The following is a 21,197-nucleotide window of genomic DNA, read 5'->3' on the forward strand; positions in this document are numbered from 1 at the left end:
TTTCACAGCTGAGTACAATTTACAAAAAAAACCAAACAAACAAAAAAACAACAACCTTGTTTACAGTTAATATTTTTTAATCAGGTAAGTATGAAATACTACTGATGAATATTTAATCTGTACTATTTACAACAAGTGAGGGGAATAAAGAGCTCGGGATCGATACAGTGCTTGGTTATACTGTCTCTACAACCAAACTTTTTTAAAGCAGGACGATCAGCCATATTATGCCAGGGAAAAAAACATATATAAGTAAATAAATACTTGATCTACCGTACTTACATAACACATGTATTGTACTGTCCATGTTTTGATTTTAGTGAATTTTATATAGTAAATGAAGAGAATTCTGTATAGACTGCTGCGTCCATGTGACATAGACTGGTGATTCGCCAGATTTCATTGGTATGTACCCCTTGTGAAAGCCTGGGGATCACGCTGGTGCATGATGAGATAGTGTTTAGGTACGTGTGGTAGCGTACAGGTAAATACACCAAAGAGTAGTCAAAATCTGGCTGAGGTTAAGTACAGGTCAGAGATATCGAGGTACAAAGTAGTTAAGCTAAATCATAGTCAAATATTCGAGCAGGGTCATACACGTGAATCAGATGTCAGTCGTATTGCAAGGATCAGGCAGAAACAAAGTCAGGGACAGGCCGAGTCGGTAACGTAAACCAGATGGCAGCAGTACAGAAGGACTAGACAAGAGCGAGGTCAGGAGGCAAGCGATAAGTCAGTACACAGAAAATATACAATGTGATGTTACAATAATATTACAAGAACATATACGAAAATAACAAAGACTGACTAACTGGAATACATATATATTGTGCGTCTACACAATATATCAATGTAGCTCAAAGTAGCTAGCTAGACCTAGAACCAGCGAACTGATTAGTATCAAGGTCAGCGAGAACTGAATGCTCTGGCCTTTAAATACCAAAAGCACTCAAACAGTAGCCACTCCCATCTGGGATGTCATCTAGTGACATCACATGCTGTCATCCTAAATCCTTATGCTGAGCCTATAAGGCTCACTCGAACTCACGCGCGACCCAAAGGTCGCATCACGCGTGCGCGAGTCAGAAGACACCGCCGGAGGGACGCCAGGGATGCCACCAGAAGACTCCAGCGCAGAAGCCCCACCTCTCGCCCGGACCATGTTGAAGACGCCGCGGGACAAGCCGCTGGAAGGTAAGCGCATTACACTGGGCTTGCAAATAACCCCTTGGCATGCTAAAGATTATCTCAGGTACCCCTTGATACAGATATATTCAATAGTAGCAGATGGTACCATATATACTCGAATACAAGTCAACCTCATGTATAAGTCAACTCCAATATTTAACCCTCTCAAGCTGGAATTTTTTATTGACTCAAGTATAAGTTTACACAGCAAAGTTAGGGGCTGCATTTGGGGCCCAGGAAGACTTAAAAGACAACTGAAATGAGAGGCATGTGGAGGCTCGCATATGTATTCCTTTTAATCATTTCACATTGCCCGGCTGTCCTGCTGATGCTCTGCCTCTGGTACTTCTAGCCATAGGCCTTGAACAAGCATGCAACAGATCAGGTGTTTCTGACATTATTGTCAGATCTGACAAGATTAGCTGCATGCTTGTTTCAGGGGTTATTGAGATACTACTGCAGCTAAATAGATCAGCATGGATGCCAGGCAACTGGTATTGTATAAAAGGAAATACATATGGCAGCCTCCATAGTCTTCTTACTTCAGTTGTCCTTTAACAGCTGCACTTGGGCACCAGGAGGGGTTATTGACTGCACTGCATACAGCATTGCAGCCATTAACCCCTCCTGTCCCTTAAAAAATAACTCCTCCTCCAAGTGCAGCAGTTATTCACTCCCCTTCCTGCAGCACAGCATTTCCCCCCTGCCCCTTTCCTTGTTAATTGTTGCAGCCAGGAATTTCAGACCTGCGCTTTCTTGGCATTTCCATTATCAAGAAGGTGTCACTTACCACTGGGTGAATTGTGTGTACTGCTAGTGACATTCCCATTTGCAGCAGTGTGCTCAGTGTTGCCCGTGACTCGTATATAAGTCGACCCCTATACTCTTATTTAGTGAGTCAGACCCACATTTCTAGACTTATACTCGAGCACATACAGTAATTGTTTCTAAACAGTCTCTGAGCATTTACTGTTGCTTTAAATTGTACCCGCGGTGAACCTCGAGTCAAAAGTCAAATACTTACCTAAGAAGAGGAAAGCCTTTGGATCCTGTAGAGACTTCCCAGGCCGTCCTCCACCTTCCCAACCACGGACCCCTCAAAGAAATCAGTCAAGCTTTTGTCAGATTCCAAACTCGTGACGGCGCTCCTCTTCATGCACAAGCATAGTGGGGTTGTGGTCCACTGCGCTAGTCTAAGATCTATAGCAATGGCCAATAACCGTCCCTCAGAGACCCTTACAAACTAACCCCAACCATAGTCACAGTCCTATTGTCCCTTTTGCAGACTAAACTTTTGGCTTTTGGGATGTGAGAGGAAACCAGATTGCCTGGAGGAAAATCATGCTAACACCAAGGGAACATTCTAACTCCATACAGAAAGTGTCGCGGCCCAGATTTGACCTTTGGACCCAAGTGCTGCAAGGAAAGAGTGCTAGCTACTACAGCATAGTGTTGCCTGCTCTAGTTTTACTTTTACAAAAAATAATTGTCTTTATTCTTCCCTTCTTGTACAGCCGTAAAGTTGCCCCACAGCCTGACCTCATGATCACAAGCAGCTCCTGCGCGTCCATAATAGCTTCCGATAACCGTACCTCCTAGTCATTTACATCTCTGTCAGTTCTGGGGTTCAGTTATGCTTTGGTATTGATATTCACACTTAGGAACTGAACATGGGCTTTGTTTTCAACTAGAGGTCAGGCAGCTGTCAGGGCTGAGCGGCCCTCAGAGCTCCCAATCTGGCTCCAGAGCACGCTTCAGACAAAGTAATTAACACTAAATAATAAATCTTTCATTGATAAGCCTATGCCGTTATAATGATTTAGGAATGAGTGTTCATATTCTTTTGTTGTGACTAAAATTACAAAGTGGTACAACAGAGCTGAATTCTGTGATTTCGGAAAATAGCTCTGCTAGGCCATGTGCGCTAAATTGTCAAAAGTATTCTAGGCGCTATTCAGATAGCTGAAAGTGACCTCTTTGCATAGACGTTACTTGCACCCTATCCTCTGCTGTGCGGTTTAAAGAAGAACTGTAGTGAAAGGTGTATGGAGGCTGCCATATTGATTTCCTTTTAAGCAATGCCAGTTGCCTGGCAGCCCTGCTGAGCTATTTGCCTGCAGTAGTGTGAATCACACCAGAAACAGGCATGAAGCTAATCTTGTCAGATCTGACAATGTCTGAAACACCTGATCTGCTGCATGCTTGTTCAGGGTCTATGGCTAAGAGTACTAGAGGCAGAGGATCAGCAGGATAGCCAGGCAACTAGTATTGCTTAAAAGGAAATAAATATGGCAGCCTCCATATACCTCTCCCCACAGTTCTCCTTTAAAGGGATCCTTACCTGAGAGGGATGTGGATGTTTCCTTTTAAACAAATCCATTTGCTTGCCAGTCCTGCTGGTGTCTTTGGCTGCAGTAGTGGCTGAATCACACACCTGAAACAAGCATGCAGCTAATCCAGTCTGACTTCAGTCAGGGCACCTGATCTGCATGCTTGTTGAGGGGCGGTGGCTAAAAGTATTCAAGCTCATTTACACTACAAAACGTATACAATACATGCTGCGTTTTTTTTAAATTTCTTGCATTAAGGCTATATGTGTTAGTTTACGTTTTGTATACATTTTGTATGCCTTGCGTCAAGTGGAATTGGGGGGGGGTTGATTTAGCATATCGCAGGCACTGTAGCGCATGTAATCGCATGCACTGCATGAATACTTGCGCTGCCCATAGACAATTATTGCAGTCCGTGTCGCATGCGCTTCAATATGTCAAGCGTTACGATGTCTCTTGACACGTAACGCAGCACAAGAAATCGCACAGTACAGTGTGAATGGTACAGTGAAAATCTATGGACTTTCAGAACCATAGCAAAGCGCAGCGTTAGCACGTTGCGCTATAATGCGCTAAACCGCTAATAGTGTGAATGAGCCCTTAGAGACACAGGATCAGCAGGAGAGTCAGGCAACTGGTATTACTTTAAAAGGAAAAATCCATATCCTTCTCAGTTTAGGTTCCCTTTAATGCCTCCCTCATACAAGGAGTTTATAGAACCAAAATTGTGTTTTACTTGGATTTTATGACTTTTGTGTTTTATGGCTGTGTCTGTTTGCCCGTTTAGTCCTCTCACTAGAAGCTTTTTTGCTACTGACATTATTTTTTTTACAGACACATAAGGTAAAACCCCCAAAGGACAGAACCATAATATGACAAGGCACTTGTCTGGCCATATTATGCTCTATTCATTGCCCGTCATGCTCTTTATTTCTACGTGACTTAGGCAACAGAAACTCCACATATGATGAAAAACACAAAATACATAATGAGGCATGTTTCCCTCAGAGAGGATGGACATTGCTACTAAAGATGAGGACCTCTAGAGGTGAGTTAGGGGGAAAAGTTAGGTTGGGTCCCAGGTTACGATTAGGTATGGAGTTGTAGTAGGGAAGGAAGAAAACTATTAGAGATGGTTGTTAAGAAAGCAATACTGTACTTTGAAGTCCTTTCTCAATAGAGGACTTTTAAGTTCCGAAGTATATTAGTAGTGAGTTGTGGAGAGAGTCAAGAAATATACTCAAGTCTGGGTTGCTAAATCAAGCAACTACTCAAGTGTGCATTTGGGGAAATCCCACCTCACACTGCCTTGGTTTAGGTATTGGTCGCTGCACTAAAACATTGCAAACATAAAGTTCAATCTTCCAAACAGGATGACAACTCCAAGAAAAAACTCCTCCAGGAGTTGCCCAATAAATAATTAAACAGTTTAAAAAGGAGGGTTAGCCTTCCTTTTTACCACTCAGCAGGTAAATTTTTCGGACTTTTATTGAAGTATAGCACAAAAAGGACTACGTGTTTCTCAGCCCAAAGCCGCTTCCTCGGGTTGGTACAGTGCTAAGTTTGTAGTGAGATAGGGCTCCAAGCTCTGGGTGCCTCCAGGAGTTTTTTCTCGTAACTATAAACAAAATCCTATTGGTTCTCTGTTTAACCTAGTGGCGGACCTATATCATTCCAAAGTAAATCTATCTAATCAGATCCTTCCAAGTCTCTCTCCCTGGAGCCTGTGCACCTCTTATAGCTCCATAGCTTCGGCACAGCCTTCCAACTTCCAGATTGGCCTCTCCTTGTAGAGTGAGATGAACTCTGCAAAACTTGTATTATTTTCCAAACAAGTAATACTTGGGCATAATGCAATCTAAGCCTAGGAGGGGCTGCATTTAAGCAGTGGAAAAGCTGCTGCATGTAAGACATCTTTCAGAAAGTGTGAGTTGAAAGAGCAGGCCATTATACAGATCTACTTGACAGCGGAAAGTGTAATCATTTTCCGCTGTCTCCCTGGCTCATTTTACAAGAGCTTTTTGAATCGCTGCCACATTATCTCAGAAGCAAAAGGGGATAAAAATGCAAGTGAACTCCTGACACAGTCTAAAATGAATCTTCATCCGGAGTGTATTAACTGTACATCTTTACAGTCACCAACCTAATCAAATCAAATGGCATTGACCGCAAAACTAATTTAGCGCTCCAGTGATGTATTGGTGATCCGTGTGCCGTACTGCAAGCGGCTTCCATCTTGTACTCATCTGCCCAGAAAGCATTCATCTTGAAAGCTCCTAGTCTAGATCACAAAAGAATTACATAACGCAAATAACACTTCACCGTACAGTTTATATTACACAGTGTATTAAAGGCCAGCTCCGACCAAAATGGTACAAAGCTGAGTGATAGTGTCACCTCCCAGTTGTGTGGAATAAACAGATAACAGGGGGCTGCTATGGGGGAATGAGATGTGCATTAGCAGTGCTGGTGTCCCAATTTGGCATATTAAATTCGGAACACCTGAATACACCCAAACACTACACTGCAGCACCGATTCAGTACCGAACAAGCGGACGGTCAGGGAGACTGTAGGCAGGGAGGGTGAGTAGACACCCTAGAAAAAGAAAGACAGAGAGGCAGCAGGAACCCTAATGGTGTAGTGTATCAAGCTAAGGTCAGATACCTGTAGTAATATGAGGAAAGGTGGTGCTCACAAAGCGAGGTTGCAACCAAAAGGAGGGTGAAACAAGCACAAAAGGAAGTGGAAGAGACACCCAAGGGTGTGATAAAACAACCAATACATCGAAAAAAAGGATAAGGTGGCTTACCTCAATGAAGACAAAATTCATATACTAAATGAACTTTATTTTGCACTGGCAACACATTTTGTTGGACTGTGCCCACTTCCTCAGGCCGATTAAAGTGCCAGAGATGTGCTTTAAGCCAAGAGTAAGGGTTAGGGGGAGTTCACTAACTTGTACTTCATGGCGTGTCTCACGTGATTCCGATGCTTCTTCCTGGCTTCTAAGGAGGAAGCATTAGAGTCACGTGAAACGTGCCAAGAGGCGCCAATTGAGTTACCTCCTCCTGACTCTGTCCGCTTGTTCCGTACTTACATGGTGCTGAAGTGTGCTGTTCTACAGTATTCAGGTGCTCCGAACTGGATATGCCAAACTCAATACCAACATTATTCATTAGGGTTTTATCAGAGGGAGTGAAGACACAGATTACAATGGGAAGACTCACTAGGAAATGCAAGTAAAGAGAGGTTTCATTTAATGTTTTTTGTTTTTTTTTAATCAAAAGCTGAAATATTAGTTGTTAATAGTGTTAGTTTTTAGAGCTAGTTTAGAAAGGTGTTTGCACTGTGCATTGACTGCAGGGCTCAGCTAACCAGCAGTGCTTGATTTGCCCCCACTCACATGTAGGCAGGCTTTCTCAACCAGGGTTCCTTGGCATAATAGAGCACATTACAATAGGGGGTGCTGTAAAAAGGACTAAATTGGGGGTAAGGAGACAGTATATTGAGTGGCAGTGTAATAGGGGTAGTGAAATAAACAGCCTAACCTACTTTTAAAGACCATGCCTCCTGCAAAATAAATGCAGGGGTTCCTCGAGATCATAGTTACATAGTTATTTGGGTTGAAAAAAGACATACGTCCATCGAGTTCAACCAGAGAACAAAGTACAACACCAGCCTGCACTCTCACATATCCCTGTTGATCCAGAAGAAGGCGAAAAACCCTTACAAGGCATGTTCCAATTAGCCCCAAAAGGGAAAAAATTCCTTCCCGACTCCAAATGGCGATCAAGATCTAAATACATTGTTTGCAGGGGTTCCTTGAGATCCAAAAGTTATTTGCAGGGTTCTTCCAGGGTAAAATGATTGAGAAAGGCTGGTGTAAGGAGATCCACATGGTTGGCTGGGGGTCACTGGTTACCAGATGGTTCAGAACTGTTCCATGAAATAACTGGTGACCGTGAGCCATATCACATCCAGGCAGCTAAAGTGGTTAAAGGTATTACCTGAGCCAACCTTTTTGTTGGTTTGATATCAGCAGATCATCTGCTTCATGACTACACTATAGAACTGCACCAATGATAGGCACTGGGTTCGACCCACAATTGTCATTATGATCATTATAACCAAGAATGGTGATTCCCGATCATGTAATGTCTTTTGTGGGTCAATGGAAAACACAATTTTTGCCCAATTAGATGTTCTTGTTAAATCAAATGTCTAATTGGGCAAAGCATGGCTAGCTTAACAAGGGACCTCACTTGCTCAATTCATGTAAAAAATGCTCAGCTAAAATCAGCAGTCAGTATGCTGCCAGAGCATTCTAAAGGTCAGAAACAATGGTGATATTCTCTGGGAACGGACAGGAAGTCCACTCAGACAAGAGTAGGAGCCAGAGTAACCTTCATAGCAAATAACAAACCTGTCACTGACTCACCCCCACATCTATTATCATCTTATAATTTGGTTCCTGTCCATAATTGCAGATACTGTACACATCTCTGATTTACGTCCATGTATGCGTTCTTCATGAAACATTGCATATTCTATATATACCCAGACTATCAGCACTGATCAGTCTAATGCTGTCTTGAAATGGCAGGGAGCCCCCTAGGGGCTACCGAGCATCTCGATCCGGTACCTAAATATAAAAAAAAATCTGGATTAATAATTCTAGAACGCGTGGGAGTCTCAATTACAGCGGATCAGCTTGATGATTGGAAATGTACTGCTCACCCCTCGAGTTAGACCAAAGGCGCCTTTTAAGTGAGAAGGCTTAGGCGAGCCAATTAACAGAGGGATAAGAGAGACATCATGTTGCACTACTTTAGCAGATCTGAAGAGTTCCACTGAATAAAATGTTTTAGTAAAATAACAGTTTATCCCTTTCCAGTTGCCGTTGGATAGTTGCCTTATTGATTTACAAGGAGGGAGTGAGGAAAGGTCAGATGTGTTCATAGAGGGGATGTGGACCAAGTGCAGACGTGCCGGGAATGCCGTGCGTTGGGTTATTTCAGAAACCCTTTTTGTTTGGACTCGACGCTGAATGGATCACGCTCAACAAGTCATTTGTCAAAGCAGATAATATGGAGAATAGATGATTGCATCCCGAGTGTGTTATACGACCTCCATGTAAAGCTGTGTATGGTAGACCAGATGAGGTCGTGGCAGTGATACAGATTTCTTTGTAGAGGCTCAGGCCACTCACAGCTGCTGTCTTTTGGGTAATTGGTGGTGGTGATGGTGGGGGATAGCACTACTGAAATGAGAAGTTTTGCCTGAAGGCAAAGTGCAGAGCTCATTTGTGAAAGGGAAGGGCCAGTAGATGAGATACACACAAGGTAGATGTTGCCATTCCTTAGGCTGCGTACACGCCTTGTCACCGATCGGGGATCAGGACCTAATCCTCTTGGGCACATCACTGGGGTGGGCTGCAGACAGGCAAGTCAGCTATGTAATTGACAACGCACTGTGTTGCTAGGCGGGGAGGAAGGAGGAGGGACGACCGAGCGGCGTCACACAGAGGGTGGGGGAGCGGCGTAGTAGACAACGGGATTGGCCGTTGCGGAGGCAGAGTTGAACCACCAGGCGGATCATTTGCGGGTTGGGAGTCATGAGCCACTGTACACACGCCTTAGTCAATCAACTTTTGTCAAGCCTTTAATAAATACTCTTGGGTTAGATAATAGGAAAATTAATTTCTGCAACTGTGAAACAGATCATTACATGCACTAAGGCTGCCTTGACTCACATGGGCCCTATCAATGCATATAAAATGTTATTTAAGCAATAGGTCTGCTTTAAAGAGAACCAGAGACGTTGGAAAAAAGCTTTTATACATACCTGGGGCTTCCTTCAGCCCCATAAGCCTGGATCGCTCCCACGCCACCGTCCTCTGCTGTCCCTATCCGCCGGTACCGGGTCCCGTACGTTCGGCCAGTCGAGCCAGTCGACGCAAGCGCAGTGCGTCACTTGTGGCGGACGCAGCCAATTGTACGCAAGAGCAGGGACTCCTCCATATCCATATGCATGCGCTTCCATACTACGCAGGCGCATGCGTAAGGATATGGAGGGAGTCCCTGCTCTTGCGTACAATTGGCTGCGTCCGCCGGAAGTGACGAGACCTGGTAGTGGCGATAGAGGCAGTGGAGGACGGCGGCGTGGGAGCGATCCAGGCTTATGGGGCTGGAGGAAGCCCTAGGTATGTATAAAAGCTTTTTCATTTTTTCAGTACTGTTCATCTCTGGTTCCCTTTAAAGCCCATCTCGACACAGATCTAAATATACCTTTGATGTCTTAAGCCTTTTGCACACGCAAGACATACATAGGAAATAAGTCACGTCTACAGTGCGTTTTGCTCTAGGACATACATTAAGTCTAAATGTGCATAAATTATTATTATTTTTGGGATTTATATAGCACCAACATATTATGCAACGCTGTACAATACATAATATTACAGACAATGATCACAGGGGTGACTTTCAACACAATACAGATAATAAGCAGAAAGATACAATTACACAATACATGTAATAAGCAATAAAATACAACAACACAATACAGGTAATAAGCAATAATATACACAACACAATACAGATAATAAGCAATAAGATACAATTACATCAATACAGGTAATAAGCAATAAGATACAATAACACAATACAGGTAATGCTGTAAGCAATACGCTACTCAACACAATACAGGTAATAAGCAATAAGATACACAACACAATACAGGTAATAGTACAATGCCAGATCATACACTGGAGTGATAGTCAAAGTTCACATTATTCTGGTTAGAGTGCACAATCAAATATGATACACAAGGAGAAAGGGCCCTGCCAATCTAGAGGGAGGGGTGGTGACATTTATACAGATTTTTCGTTTTAACGGTCCTTTCAGTTGTAAATTGGTAAACAAGCTACGTCAAGATCTCTCTTCCATGCCATCGAGCAGAGAGGTGATCATTACCACTTCAGCGCTAATGCAGCAAGTGTAGGAGGGGCCCCTCAGGTCTAGTGGCCCTGGTCTGTGTGCAGCCTCTGCTTCCTCTATTACAACGCCAGTGTGAATATGTCTTCTATACAGCCAAACAAAACAGGACTGGCTTTTTCCTGCCCTCTCAGGATGTGGTGTTAATAGAGCTATAGCAGAACATATTGAAAACATTTGCAGCCAACTCAAGGATTCTCCAGCTTGTGATTGGATGACCTCCTGAATACCCATTTGTGTAGCCGTCCCTGTACATTCTCTCAAGTGGTCATCTTGTGCAATTTCATCTTGTTAATTTTAGTCAAGCAAGGTCAATGTGAAGAATAGGTTTAAGTTCACTTTGTTGTCCTATTTCCCATTTCCTACGTCTACCACTTCAATTTAAAGGAACTGAATTCCATAATAAACAGACTTTTAAAGTCACTCAAGCAGACGCTGTGTGCTTTGTATTAGTAATTGTTAGTAAACCCGAACGTGTGTGTGTGTGGGGGGGTTTGAAATCACACACACGTTCAGTCTTACAGGTCTCCTTCTTTCAAATAATTTGTGATTAATCCTTAGATTGCAACAGTGCACACTGGTAATACAGCACAAATATTATCTGAACCAGAACAGTATTCTTGTTGTGAAAATGGAAGGTACATTGGAACTGAACAAATATTTTAGGTTTGTGTGTGGTCTGTTGGGTTTAGCTCAGGGGTAGGGAACCTTTTTGGCCGAGAGAGCCATAAACACGACATATTTTAAAATGAAATTCTGTGAGAGCCATACAATATGCTTGGTGGGTGGGGGAAACAGGTGAGGTGCACAATAGTCCACATGGTGGAGGGCCGGCTGGCCACAAAATGCAATCTTATTGGCAGAATATTTCCCCACAAATGAAATCTCATTGGCGGCAGATTTCCCCACAAATGCAATCTCGTTTGCAGATTTCCTCACAAATGCAATCTCGTTGGCAGATTTCCTCCCAAATGCAATCTCATTGGCGGCAGATTTCCCCACAAATGCAATCTCATTGGCGGCAGATTTCCCCACAAATGCAATCTCGTTGGCAGATTTCCTCCCAAATGCAATCTCATTGGCAGATTTCCCCACAAATGCAATCTCAACAGCAGATTTCCCCACAAATGCAATCTCAACGGCAAATTTCCCCACAAATGCAATCTCAACGGCAGATTTCCCAACAAATGCAATCTCAACACCAGATTTCCCCACAAATGCAATCTCAACACCAGATCTCCCCACAAATGCAATCTCAACGCCAGATTTCCCCACAAATGCAATCTCAACGCCAGATTTCCCCACAAATGAACTGACCATACGAGTGGAATGGAGTGCCCTCCTGGACCTGGAGTGACCTCCTGAAGTGACCACGACGGCGGCAGTCCGGCAGGCTCTCACCCGCTGCTGCTGCTGCTGGCACTAGTGCGCTCCAGAGGCAGTAGTCTGGCTGGCTGCGTAGGTAGCTGTGGGTGCGGCTGCCTCTGGGTCGCACGTCGTCGGGTCGGCTCCTCCCCCCGCCAAGCTGCCTCTGTTCCCGCTGGCTGCGTGTCACACGTAACGTGTGACATCACTATTTTACAGGCAGTGCCAGCATCATCAGCGCATCCATTTCAGAGGATCAGAATCGCAGATTTTCAAAAGTAAATACAGGCTCTCTGGCCGCTCTGTCACACGTCTTTTAGCGAGCCAGAGAGCCAAATGCGGGCATGAAAAGAGCCATATATGGCTCGCGATACATGCATCAGAAAAGGATTAAGATGAAGTGGTGGTCCTAGGCAAGAGAGCAATTTTTGCCCACCGATGATGGTCAACTGGCTTTTTAAGCAAGATCGTCGGGGGGGGGGGGGGGGGGGGGGGGGAGGGGGGGCAGTGCATCCATCAGGCCCCTAGACTCTCTCCATAAATCCAGCTTTGCATGTCTGTGCAGTAGTTTGCCATGGAAATGAAATCTATGTATACATTATATACTGACAGAGCAGTTATATATGTTGGCACTTGATGTAGAAAACTCCCACCTGAACTTGACAGAGAATTAAAGAGTAACAGTGTCCCCTAACTCAAACTTAGTCCTAACACACCTTACACTAGTTAACATTACACTAAACGCACCTTATACTAACATGTCTTACTCTAATGCACCTTACACTAACACACTTTACGCCAACACACCTTACTCTGATACACCTTACACTAACACACTTTACGCTAACATGCCTTACACTAACACGCCTTACTCTAATGCACATTACACTAACACACCTTACACTAGTTAACCTTACACTAACTCCTTAAACTAACACACCTTACTCTAATGCACCTTACACTAACACACTTTACGCCAACACACCTTACTCTAATGCACCTTACACTAACACACTTTACACTAACACACTTTACGCCAACACACCTTACACTAACACGCCTTACACAAACACGCCTTACACTAACACGCCTTACTCTAATGCACCTTACACTAACACACCTTACACTAGTTCACCTTACACTAACACGCCTTAAACTAACACACCTTACTCTAATGCACCTTACACTAACACACTTTACGCCAACACACCTTACACTAAAGCACCTTATGCTAACACGCCTTACTCTAATGCACCTTACGCTAACATACCTTATGCTAACACACCTTACACTAACACACCTTACACTAAAACACCTTGTGCTGGCACAGCTTACACTGAAGCACCTTACACTAACACACCCTACACTACTGCACCTTACACTAGCGCACCATACACTAGCACACTTACACTAACACACCTTACATTAACACACCTTACATTAATACACCTTACACTAACATAACTTACACTAGCACACCTTACGCTAACACCTTACACTAAAGCACCTTACACTAACACACCTTACACTACTGCACCTTAAATTAGCGCACCATACATTAAGGCACCTTACACTAGTGCACCTTAAACTAAATCGCCTTACACTAACACACCACACCACAGACCACAATAGTTACTTCCTTAACCTCTTTAGACCTAGATACTATTGATCCCTATTGGCAGAGAGACCGCTGATATAAAAAGTTTTACAGGATGTCCAAAGCCTTGGCGTAGGTGCTAACATATTTCACTTCCAAACTAATCTCTAATTCTCTGAAGCCACTTATGAGAATGCATCGGCAGTTCTGATTAGTAGTTGCCTTGCTATGATTGGTACCCAGTCTCATGCTGCTAACCTGTCACCAGCTTTACAAAGGAAATTGAGAGGACATCTCTCCTCCATCTACTCCCTGTGAATGAAATCAGACCTATTTGTATTGGTCTTAGCAGGTGGGAGCAGCTGGGACTCAAATCCAGTTATTTCAGATACGCAGTCTCTGAGCATTTACGATAAGAAGCTCATGGTCGATTCTACCCGTAGGCATCATGCCAATTCAGAATTGGGTGAACTGTCTATCATAAGGAACGCTATCTTGTTCATACAAATACTTGCCTTCACTCGTTAGCATGTCATGGCTGCAAAGTTAAATGCAAACAACTGCATTGTTCTGAGATATGTAGGGCCACATCCACACTCACAAATTACTGTCGGCCGCAGAGGTCGGAACATGATCCCTTGAGCAACAGTGCAAGGCCTAGAGGCTAAGGGCGCATCTGTTACTATGGAGAGGTGAGGAGGGACAATGCACGTCGCACAACGGAGCATATTTCCGGTGGGAGTGTGGAGAACAATGCTTTTGGAGGTTGCTTGGGCATCTGACAATACTAAAGATTGTGCATATTGACCGGCTTCATAGATGTGCAGAGCCCACACACGGGCAGATTATTACACAACCTACATTCAAAACAGATGCAGTAAAGGAGGACGTTGGCTTCAAGGACAGCCTGTGCACAGATTGTTTAATACTAGACTCTTCCACGATGATGATGTGCCCTCTCAGAAGAGACCTAAACGCTAGCTAATACAAAGTATGAACCTGAGGCTGCTAGTCATAAATGGTCTACACATTTTCTAAAGAACAGGGAAAAGATTGGCAGCGCTCAAACAGGCTGCAACTAATATGAAACCAACGGAGGCGTGCACCGCCCCTCACAAATCAGATGCAAAACTTGCATTCAGTTTATTTAGATTAGGGTTTAGTGCATAGTTTTGCATCTGATTTGTATTCATCATGTGTAAGTCCCTGGGGGGCGGAGCATGCCTCTGTTTGTTTCATTTTAGTTGCAGCCTGATTGAGCGCTGCCAATCTTTTCCCTGGGTGAGTTAATACAGCATGTGTATGCAGCTTAAGGACTATGTCACACTGCAACATGTCTCCAATATTTAGGTACTCAGCATGTGATATGTTCAGCGGCGGCTCCAGCTTCAGAATTTTTGGGGGGCTCAAAAGGGGCTCAATGGCTGGCTGGCAGGGCTCAAGGGGGGCGACAGGAGTGGGCGTGGTCATGACATCATGTGGGCGGGGCTAACTAATGTAGTTGTACCAGCTAATGTAGTTACATAAAAAAAAATGAAGTAAATGCACGTAATGACAGACAGCCTTTCAATAATAAATGCACGTAATGACAGACAGCCTTTCACCAGTAAATGCATGTAATGAGAGACAGCCTTTCAATAGTAAATGCATGTAATGAGAGACAGTGTTTCACCAGTAAATGCACATAATGAGAGACAGCGTTTCCCCACTAAATGCACATAAGAGACAGCCTTTCACCAGTAAATGCATGTAGTGAGAGACAGCCTTTCACCAGTAAATGCATGTAATGAGAGACAGCCTTTCACCAGTAAATGCACGTAATGAGAGACAGTGTTTCCCCACTAAATGCACATAAGAGACAGCCTCTCCCTAGTAAATGCATGTTATGAGAGACAGCCTTTCACCAGTAAATGCACATAAGAGACAGCTTTTTACCAGCAAATGCACGTAATGAGAGACAGCATTACACCACTAAATGCACATAAGAGACAGCCTTTAACCACTAAATGCACGTAATGAGAGACAGCCTTTCACCACTAAATGCAGATAAAAGACAGCCTTTCACCAGTAAATGCACGTAATGTGAGACAGTGTTTTACCAGTTAATGTACATAATGACAGACAGCGTTTCCCCAGTAAAAGCATGTAATGAGAGACAGCCTTTCACCAGTAAATGCATGTAATGAGAGACAGCCTTTCACCAGTAAATGCATGTAATGAGAGACAGCGTTTCACCACTAAATGCACATAAGAGACAGCCTTTAACCAGTAAATGCACGTAATGAGAGACAGCCTTTCACCACTAAATGCACATAAGAGACAGCCTTTCACCAGTAAATGCCCGTAATGAGAGACAGCCTTTCACCAATAAATGCATGTAATGATATAGATGTCCCCAGTATATGTAGCCAGGGGTATGTGTGCCCAGTATATGTAGCCAGGGGTACATGTGCCCAGTATTTGTAGCCAGGGGTATATGTGCCCAGTATATGTAGCCAGGGGTATATGTGCCCAGTATATGTAGTCAGGGGTATATGTGCCCAGTATATGTAGCCAGGGGTATATGTGCCCAGTATATGTAGTCAGGGGTATATGTGCCCAGTATATGTAGCCAGGGGTATATGTGCCCAGTATATGTAGTCAGGGGTATATGTGCCCAGTATATGTAGCCAGGTGTATATGTGCCCAGTATATGTAGCCAGGGGTATATGTGCCCAGTATATGTAGCCAGGTGTATAGCTGTCCCCAGTATAGGTAGGTGGGACTTACCATGTGTATAGGTGTCCCCAGGAGGGGTGGAAGTGGAGAGAAGAGGAAGCCGTGTGGACAGCGGCGGAGAAGGGGGCTGTCTCCCCCCCTTCACTCACCTTGGGCTTCCCACTCTCTGCCTCGCTCCCCCCTCAGATATCAGCGGCTGGCGTCAGAAGACTTCCTCTTTTACCAGCGCGGGAGAGAGAGATCGATCTGTGCACCGCTACTCTGGTCTAGACTAGACCAGAGCGGCGCACAGATCAGCTGCGCTGGGAAGAGAGTGAGTCTTCTGACGCCAGCCGCTGATATCTGAGGGGGGAGCGAGGCAGAGAGTGGGAGGCCCAAGATGAGGGAAGGGGGGGAAACGGCCCCCTTCTCCGCCGCTGTCCACACGGCTTCCTCCTCTCTCCGCTTCCACCTCTCCTGCTGCTTGGCAACCCTGTGGAGGGGGGGCTTTTGCAGGGGCTGACAGCTTGTCAGCTGGGGCTTAAGCCTGGGTAAGCCCCAGTGTAGCGCCGCCACTGGATATGTTTATTCTATGTTTCCATATTCCAGTATGCATATTCTGATGGTTCGGGAGTTGTGGGGGGGAGTTTTTGGAAGGTTGGTTCCATACAGTTAATATTCAGAATAATAGAATAGAATCTTAGAATATGTTGCAGTACGGAATAATTGATAGAGGGAATGCTGGGAAGAAAAAAGTATACAGAGGAAGAGAATGCCACAGAAAAGACATATAAAGGTGGGGAAAAGAAACACAACATATTTTTTCCCCTTTCATAAAGTTTAATTTTTCTTCTAGGGAGTCAAGAATGGCCTCCTTTACCAGTCTACATGGGAATTAGGGACAATCATTGGCCAATCAAAATTGAGGGCCTTTGGAATGGCCTTTAAGCCATTCCAGCTTTACCACCCTGCATGGGATTCAAGGGGTTAACGCTGTCCCTTTTTATTTATTTTTTTTGTTAAAGTAATGAACACTATTAAGATCAAACTTGCCAGAATTCAATATTTCACAGGTTTAAAAAGCATTTTTTTCTTGCCAAATCTTAAAAATTGTTTTTCCAAACAGCTAAAAGCCTATTTTATTGTAAACACATGATACTAATGGGCAGGAAGTGGGGACTAACTCAGGGTTGTTTCTCTTATTAATATAATAGTAGTAGCCTTAGTAATATACCAAGAGTTGTGATTAAAAGTAAGATAATGAGGAAACTAAGTATGTAAATAAACGAATTAGCACATGTCACCATGAATTTAGCTTTCAGTTTTTTCTAATTAGATTACGGGTCAGAAGCGTCTCCAGACACTAAATTAGTCTAGCTGCTCAAGATATTGTGTCATAGCCTGTAGAAGCAGAACGAATCCTAAACAGAAATAGTAAATACAAAAATAAATGGAATTCAAAAAGAAAGTCACCTGGGTTGACTTTAAAGGGGAACTTCAGCCATAAAACAAACATACTGTCATTAAGTTACATTAGTTAAGTTAATTAAAATAGATCGGTAATATAATCTCTTACCCATCCTGTTTTAAAAGAACAGGCAAATGTTTGTGATTTCATGGGGGCAGCCATCTTTTTGGTTGAAAGGAGGCGACGGGAGCATGAGACACCATTCCAACTGTCCTGTGTCTTGATCACCCCTCCCCTGCTGCACGCGCTAGGCTTCAAATCTCACATTGAAAAAAAAAATTGCACTCAAAACAGCAGAAGGAGAACAACAACATCAGAAACCCCATCATGCTTTGCACAACATCAGGGGAAAAATGCCCAGGCAGATTTCTTTTGTGCAGCAAAAAATGAGGCTTGGGTAAGAAAAACAAAGTTCTGATGCTGTGAAACTGCTAAAGAAACACCAGGCCTTTTCAGTGCTGCTGGGTAGATTTTTAGTCTGGAGGTTCACTTTAAAGGTGACCATACAGGAGTTGATGGGGGGCTAAAACTGTGAAAAATTGAATACCCCCAATTGAGAATTGATTGGGGAGTAGAAAATGAGGTCCCACACTGGCGTCAGTTTTATTGCTTGGAGAGGTGATTGTGAATAGATCACTGGCCGACTAAAGTGGCTGGATATCATAAATGCATACATTTGTCACCACCCGTTCTTTTTGGCGACCCTGCTGTCACTGAAATTCCGGGAGCAGCGTTCATTTCTATTCCCCCTCCAAGTCGCGGCCAATGGACCCAACATTTTCTGTCTGGACCGATCGACCCAATTAAGTGTTTTCAGGCAGAAATAGCTTGATCGGTTGGTTGATCAGGCCAAATGCTGCACCAATTTCTCACTAATTCAGTTAGAGCAATCGAATTGGCCATATATATCGATGGGAGAAATCGGTGAGTGTATGGCCTGCTTAAGGCTGACCATAGACTGGTCTATGTGGTTAACAAATAGATCCCTTTCAGATCATTATGTGATCAGAGAGGGATCTATCTGATCGAATTCATCCACACACTGTACACAGATAATGCCGGACATCTCATTTATGTGCTGTAATCACACCCTTCCTGCTCATATCCGTTCACTGTCATACATACCATACAACCTTTTGAGATAAGAAAGATACACACATAAGACACACCTCGGGCCTTACCTCCAAGAATGAAAAGACCTTTCAAAACGCCCCCTGCCACACTTCTAATCGCCCCCCTCAACACCTCCACACCTCTAGTCACTCTCTCTCCCTTACAGAAACAGCAGGTGACAGTAGCAGTAGGACCAATAATGTGGAAATGCATTCATTGGCTTGTGGTTTTACACCCCTCCCATAAAGAGGAACTCCAGTGAAAATAATGTAATAAAATTTTTACAATAATTATCTATAAATGATTTAGTCAGTGTTTGCCCGTTGTAATATCTTTCCTATCCCTGATTTACATTCTGACATTTATCACATGGTGACATTTTTACTGCTAGCAGGTGATGTCACTGGAAGGAGATGCTGCTTGCTTTTTTGGCAGTTGGAAACAGCTGTAAACAGTTGTTTCCCACAATGCAATGAGGTTCACAGACAGGAAACTGCCAGGGCTATGGTCCTGGTATCACACTGTAGGAGGGGTTTCACCACGATATCAGCCATCAGAGCCTCCTGATGATCCGTTTAAGAAAAGGAATAGATTTCTCATGGGTAAGGGGTATCAGCTACTGATTGGGATGAAGTTCAATTCTTGGTTACAGTTTTTCTTTAAAGAGAATCTGTATTGTTAAAATCGCACAAAAGTAAACATACCAGTGCGTTAGGGGACATCTCCTATTACCCTCTGTCACAATTTCACCGCTCCTCGCCGCATTAAAAGTGGTTAAAAACAGTTTTAAAACATTTGTTTATAAACAAACAAAATGGCCACCAAAACAGGAAGTAGGTTGATGTACAGTATGTCCACACATAGAAAATACATCCATACACAAGCAGGCTGTATACACCCTTCCTTTTGAATCTCAAGAGATCATTTGTGTGTTTCTTTCCCCCTGCAGCTAACTTATACTGAAGTGTCAAGCTGTTTCTTCCTGCAGAGTGCACACAGCTCTGCCTGTATCTAATTCCTCAGTATGTGAAAGCCCAGCCAGCTCAGAGGAGGATTTATCCAGCTTGTAAAAGATAATAGAGCAGGGAGAAGCTGCACTAATCTAAATAATACACAGGCAGTGTGCAGAGAGAGGCCTGGAGGGGGAAGATGCATCACAGAACCACAACACTGAAGAACTTGGCAGCCTTCCAGACACAGGCTGACAAGAGAGAGATAAGTTGATTTATTACAGAGATGGTGATAGTAGAACGTGCTGCAGTAAGCCAGAACACATTAGAATAGCTTTTGAAACTTGTAGGATGATAAAAAACAGGATGCAATTTTTGTTACGGAGTCTCTTTAAGCCTTGTACACACAGAAAGAAGCACTTCTGTCACTCAGCAGGGATCGGTACTAGGTCCCTTGAGCGGCAATGCAGTGCCCGACGCTATGCAGATGGGTCACTAGTCTGCATGCTAGCAACGCATCTGTTGCTATGCAGGAGGGGGGGGAGCGGAGGGGGAATAAGTCTTGAGGGTGGAGTGTCTGAACAATGCAATTGAGTTTGGGGATTTGGCATGCTGGATCTTTAGCAGGTGTTGTGCGGGTGCTGCACGCACGCTGAGTTCACGATAGATTCTAGAGCCTAGTCAGCGATGCGAGTACGCATCTGTATCCCTGTAGCCGTGCCTTGCACTGCTATATGGATTCAGGTGCATGCTGGGGTAATATGCAGCATGCAGCCCGAATCCCGGCGGCGTATGATTCGGACCAGTCGGCAAGGTAGTTGGCGGAATAGGCAGAATTTCCCCGCTTGAATCGATTGCGGAGAAACGTTGCGGACTCTGCAGCAGTGGAAATAGGCCCGTACTCTGCCTGTTTTTAAGAGAGAAGTTTTAGATCCTTTATCATCAGACAGTACAATGTTCAGACTAGACGGGAGATGGAGATGAAACCCCCTAGAGAAATAACTGGAGTCAGACAGAATGTGAAGTTCAGAATGCAGCTGCTTAGCATGAATTACGCTGCTGCTGTCGAGCACCACTTGCACAGACAGAACAATGTCTTTCTCCTTTTGTCTGGAGTGTCACTTTAAAATCCTATTTCTGTGTGAGTTTGTTGTTGCCTCAAACATTCATCAACATCTACTAACAAGTCACCTTTTTATGTCTTTTAGGTACGATACAATTATCAACCAGTGGGAGGCAGTAGCGGCTCTACCCAAACCGGTCCATTCTGCAGCGGCCACAGTGTGCGGAGGAAAGATCTACGTATTCGGTGGGGTAAATGAAGCTGGAAGGGCGGCCGGAGTCCTGCAGTCTTATGTGCCTCAGACCAATACCTGGAGCTTTATTGAATCACCAATGATCGGTAAGCGATAGAATCAGGAGGTTAACAATGGAATTTTGTGACCGCACCAAAGCGAGAGACTTGCTTTTACACAGGACACGGTATTACTTAC

The 21,197-nt window shown here is 43.9% G+C and overlaps 1 protein-coding gene across 10 annotated transcripts in view; it reads left to right on the forward strand.

Annotated features, from left to right (window-relative positions):
• KLHL29 (kelch like family member 29) overlaps positions 1–21,197 on the forward strand; it is a 1,379,660-nt gene that overhangs the window by 1,274,437 nt on the left and 84,026 nt on the right. For all 10 annotated transcript variants that reach the window (XM_068280223.1, XM_068280220.1, XM_068280224.1 and 7 more), the window contains one exon: positions 20,913–21,106. In XM_068280223.1, coding sequence (XP_068136324.1) covers positions 20,913–21,106 — 194 coding nt within the window. The remainder of the gene's footprint in view (positions 1–20,912; positions 21,107–21,197) is intronic.

Source organism: Hyperolius riggenbachi, chromosome 4, assembly GCF_040937935.1.
Source record: "Hyperolius riggenbachi isolate aHypRig1 chromosome 4, aHypRig1.pri, whole genome shotgun sequence".
Taxonomy (NCBI): Eukaryota; Metazoa; Chordata; class Amphibia; order Anura; family Hyperoliidae; genus Hyperolius; species Hyperolius riggenbachi.